At 26.1% G+C, this 5290-nt stretch overlaps 2 protein-coding genes across 2 annotated transcripts in view; both read left to right on the plus strand.

The window, feature by feature from the left end:
* Positions 1-638, plus strand: part of LOC102673609 (disintegrin and metalloproteinase domain-containing protein 12) — a 39478-nt gene extending 38840 nt beyond the window's left edge. Inside the window, exon 26 of the mRNA XM_031511839.1 lies at positions 5-638. Coding sequence (XP_031367699.1) covers positions 5-418 — 414 coding nt within the window. The 3' untranslated portion in view covers positions 419-638. The remainder of the gene's footprint in view (positions 1-4) is intronic.
* Positions 639-1658: 1020 nt separating this feature from the next.
* On the plus strand, positions 1659-3947 carry LOC102673467 (protein phosphatase PTC7 homolog). The gene is made up of 5 exons (XM_006618408.2): positions 1659-2216; positions 2461-2640; positions 2754-2952; positions 3038-3294; positions 3755-3947. The coding sequence occupies exons 1-5, from the start codon at positions 1991-1993 to the stop codon at positions 3802-3804; spliced, it is 912 nt and encodes a 303-aa protein (XP_006618471.1). The 5' UTR covers positions 1659-1990; the 3' UTR covers positions 3805-3947.
* Positions 3948-5290: the final 1343 nt, after the last annotated feature.

Below are 5290 nucleotides of genomic sequence, written 5' to 3' on the forward strand. Positions count from 1 at the left end.
GCAGCCGCAGCCGTCGTCACAACAACAACATCAACGTCAACAACAACAACAACAACAGCAGCAGCAGCAACAACAGCAGCAACAACAACAACAACAACAACAACAACACCAACTGCCGGTGGAACAACTGCCAATACAGCAGCGCGGCTACTATCCATCCCCACCCTACACTGATAACGGTCTCGAAAACGACGAGACTGAAAATGCTCAATCCCACCAACAACAAAAGCTCCCCGACGTTCGTGGAATCGATGTTAATCACTTGCCTAATATTAACAAATGCCCACTAGACGATAATTTTAGTCTAGATTGTAACATAAATAATGGTTCCCCTAAAGAATTAAATACCAACAACACTAGTGATAACGAAAATACTGCCCTACTGCCCCCTTCGCATTTTCCTGAGTACAAGCATTGATAATTATTAATCGATGACAGATAGTGTCCATAAAACATAGTGGTGTGATTTAATCTTGAACTCGCATTTTATACTGAATAGTGTAAATAACGATAAACTATTGATCGCAACATCAACAACAACAAAAACAACGTCAAACAGGTATTAAATTATATGAATTAAAATAATCTATATGAAATGTTTATTAATAAACATTAGTAAAGCGATTTACTCGAAGAAACATGTTGCTATTATTCAATATATCCTCTTCCTAAAATTTTGAACAATTTTTATTTCAATTATTTGAAATGTTGGTTTCTTATTTATGTATTATCTGAAAAAATATGAAAATTATTTAAAAAGAATACATACTATATTCAGAATTTAATATATCTAATATCAAATATATATATATATATATAAAATATATTTATATCTAAATTCTATATCTATTCTAAATTGAATTTTATTTTTTTTATAAATTGACAAATCTTTCTTGTATCTCAAATTTTATTATTTTATTTAGTAAAAATATTTATATATATAAAAAAGTACAAGATGTATGAAACAATATATATCTTCATTCTTATTTTCTTTCTTTTAGAATTAAAAAATCCAAATTCTTTCAAAAATATATAATTTATATAAAAAGTAAAAAATAAATAGATACTCATGGATTATTGTTCCATTATTCTTATTTACAATTTTCTTACAAACTATGAAACTGCAGATTTTTACAATCAAAATTTTAATTCAAAAAAAATTTTCTAGAAATTTCACTTTTATTAAGCATCATTCGCGAATATGCTGACTCCATATATAAAACTTTCAAATCTTCGATATCCATTCGAGAATCGCAGATTATGTTCTTCGATTTATGTAACCAACTTCAAGGTCTTTTCTATAATTCGATTTTTCTATATATCGATTATGATATAAGTTTTAAATTTTATATTAATTTATGTAATGTTAACAAGATTATTTTCATTAATAAAAATAATAATAATAATATATTTTTAATTCAATTCTTAAACATGATACCAACAGAATAGAAATGAAAATTATATTCTTATCTTATTTATAAATATATTATTTATTAGAGTTTTATTATTTTGTATGAAATTTTTAAAAATTATTGATAGTCTTTATTATACTTTTATTCATTAACAATCTTTAATGACAAAAATAAATTCTTTAATTATGAAAGTCCTCTCCACCAATAAATCTGAAGTCAGTCAAATGCAAGATATGTATATAGTTATGTAGGTGCAATATTAACGGTGTTCAACTTGATTAGTTAGTAGCACTAGTAGATACTTTCTCGGATTACATGGTAGCAGAGGATAGTTTCAGTTGGAATCGTGGTTACCGATCTTTGTTTCTTTAAGCATAGATTGGAATTCGAGAACAGTGTGGTCGATACTCAGTGCAATAAAGAGAATAGTTGATAAATTTGATCGATGTTATATGCACTTCCAACGAAAACAACAAAACATGCCACCGATACGCTTGTGAATTGACTGCACGATTCATGCAGATTCGTCGTTTAGTTATTAAAGATGTGCGTCACAAAAGTTTGAGCCTCATCGTACGATGCAGTCCATTTATTGGACCGGGAGATTGCTGTCTCGGGCGATATGGAATGGCATATCAAATTATACAGCATGCGCCGATCCCAATGTGAATAAACGTCGCGAAGCATCTTTCATTTCGGCTGTGTGTGGTTTTCCAAAAGATTTTGCACGAGGACGAATACGTAAGGGACAGTTCGGTGATGATGCATGGTTTAGTGCCAAATTCAAAACTGTTGAAGTAATAGGTAATATTAATTTGTTGAAACTATCAAGAAATAATCAAGTTCATCATTATCTTATATTTACATATAACTGATTTTATGAGATTCGTATAAATTTTGTATTATACATTTTTATTTCACTTATCAATGATAATTTTCTATTAGAAATCTTTTTATATTATTGATTAATAATAATATATATAAATATATTCAAATAAGTCTAATGTTTGATAATTCTAAGAATTTGACAATTCTTTGGATCTTTTAGGTGTAGCAGATGGTGTAGGTGGATGGAGGCATTATGGAATCGATCCAGGAGAATTTTCTAGTTTCTTAATGAGAACTTGTGAAAGACTGGTCTCTATGGGCAGGTTCACACCTTCTGAACCAGCTGGTTTATTAGCACGTAGTTACTATGAATTATTAGAAAATAAACAACCCATATTAGGTATTAATGTAACTTGTGTTTTATAATCTTTTCTAACATTTTACATTAAACTTTATACTTAAAAAAAAAGTAAAATAAAAATTCATTAATGCAGTTATATGATAATATTCCAGGTAGCAGTACTGCATGTGTCATAGTTCTCAATAAAGAGACAAGTAGCATTTATGCAGCTAATATAGGTGATAGTGGTTTTGTAGTTGTAAGAAAAGGAGAAGTAGTTCATCGTTCTTCCGAACAACAACACTACTTTAATACTCCATTTCAATTGTCTCTTCCACCTCCAGGACATTCTGGTCTGGTGCTTAGTGACAGGTATCATACTATATAAAAATATTGCAAATTTATATTTAATACAGCATTTTCTTAATGTACCTTTATATTTGTGTTTTATATCTAGTCCAGAATCTGCAGATACTTCAAGTTTTGGAGTTGAAGATGGTGATGTAATTCTTTTAGCAACAGATGGGGTATTTGATAATGTGCCTGATCAATTACTTATCACTGAAATGCGTAAAGTTCAAGGAGAAAGAGATCCTACTAAGATACAAGGAGTTGCCAATTCGATAGCTTGGATGGCTCGTAGTTTAGCTTTTGATGGCGCATTTATGTCTCCATTTGCCCAAAGTGCTAGAGAGAATGGAATTGATACTATAGGTATGTAATTATATTATTCTTTAACTATTATATAGAATTATTTCAGAATTAATATCAAGTACATATTTATAGTGTACATAAATTTTAATAAAAAATATAATCAATTTATTCATATGATACATTTCACAATTTTTTATAGCTTATGTATGTATGTATCTTTTTTACTTTGGTAATAATTTTATAGTAAATTAATTTTTGTTCTATATTCTTTTTTTAATTAATTTCTAATTCTTATATCTAGAATAAAAAATTTGTACAAATATGTTGTTTTTCCTTTCCCTTTTTTTTTCTTCCTAATTTTTCTAAACAAACAAGTAACTATATCTTAATTGAAACAAATCTTATTTAATCTTATTTTAGTAATTTTTTAAACAAAGATATTTCTGTTATTTATTTTAGAATAATCGAGACTAATTCAAAGATTAGTATCTATATATACAATGTCTCTTATATTTTTTAGGTGGTAAACCAGATGACATTACAGTGCTTTTAGCAACGGTGGCAATATAATAAAGTATGTACAATAGAGTCTTGATCATTGTATTATAGTCCATGTCATTGCGTATATGTAACTAGTTATACATCATTATATCCCGTTATGATAATCATTTATTATTTAAATCTAAATAAATGGTTTTGTAAATCATCTTCCATTTCAGTTAGTCTTTTCTATATCCACCATAAAAGAAAGTTGCTTTAAAAAAGAATATTAATAATTAAATTCTTTTTGACTAGCAAAAATTTGTATATAAACATATAGATTTGTTTAAATATATATAAACAAATAATTACAAAAATTTTGTAATTTTTTACTGATAATAATAATACATATGGCACATAATAATGAAACGCTGTAATGTATCATAAATAAAAACTAGTTATTATTTTGTAGGATTAAAAATATTCAAAAAATTATAGTAAATTTCAAATGAATCATGTAAAAATAAATGTATTCAAAGTTTAATTAAAATTAAATGCATTCAACCACTATATTGTAAACAACTATATATAGACTAATTTATATAATAATAATTTCAAACTAAATTGAACCATTTTATTTAATCGTAATGGTCATATAAATAACATTTTTACCTAATATTTACAAAAGAACTATTATCTAGTTAAATTTCCAAGGCTTTCATTGCCTGAATTCTTGCAGTTAAAATTGTTAGTCTTCAGTATATTAACTGCGTTTTTTTTGGAATATATGAAAACTATTACCAAAAACTTATATAAGTTATATTTTACAAATAATGACATCAATTTTATCAATATATATCGTGCCGATTTTCCAAAAAGATGCAAATTACACTCAAAAATCTCTCACAGTTTTAACTATTATCTAGTAAGTCATACATAATCGTTCAAGTGAAAATTCTTTATAACACTTTGGCTTTTTGCCGACATACAATTTGTCACAATAAATTTGACAAATTTATTTTATATTAGAATGCAATCATTTGATAGATAATATGAATACATCACAGTGTAACATGTAACATGACATATCAAACTAAGCAATTAATAATAATAATTATTTTACTATAAAAAAAAAAAGAAAAAAAATACATTCATCTACAAACTATGTAGTCTAATATTTTATAATTTATTAATATCTTTTTCACTCATATTCATAAAGAAAAAAAATATCATTTCATGCTTAAATCTTTTCTGATTATGAAATTATATAATAACACTGTATATCTTGTAACATTATTTTTAAAATGCCCTTAAAAAAAACTGTGATGTATCCTATTATTTACAATATTATATATTCTTTAATAGAAATGGTATAAAATGTATTATTATATAATTAAAAAACATCAGGGATTATTTATAATAGGAGAATAAATAAAAGTATTTACATCATACGATTATGTAAGATTTTTACAATAGAATCTTTTAGAATCAGGGGTTTCAATTTTTATGCTTCTGCAAACAGTAAAAATAGTATTATATATTTTATTATACGAGTTTTTTTTTTTTTTTTTTTTTT

The sequence above is a fragment of the Apis dorsata genome, unplaced genomic scaffold (assembly GCF_000469605.1).
Source record: "Apis dorsata unplaced genomic scaffold, Apis dorsata 1.3 scaffold_354, whole genome shotgun sequence".
Lineage (NCBI taxonomy): Eukaryota > Metazoa > Arthropoda > Insecta > Hymenoptera > Apidae > Apis > Apis dorsata.

Excerpts from the sequence above, each read along its gene's own strand:
- LOC102673467 (XM_006618408.2), top strand. The coding sequence starts at position 1,991 with ATGCAGTCCATTTATTGGACCGGGAGATTGCTGTCTCGGGCGATATGG. Across the intron at positions 2,953-3,037 it reads GGTCTGGTGCTTAGTGACAG|TCCAGAATCTGCAGATACTT; the intron begins GTATCATACTAT and ends TTTTATATCTAG. Across the intron at positions 3,295-3,754 it reads GAATGGAATTGATACTATAG|GTGGTAAACCAGATGACATT; the intron begins GTATGTAATTAT and ends TATATTTTTTAG.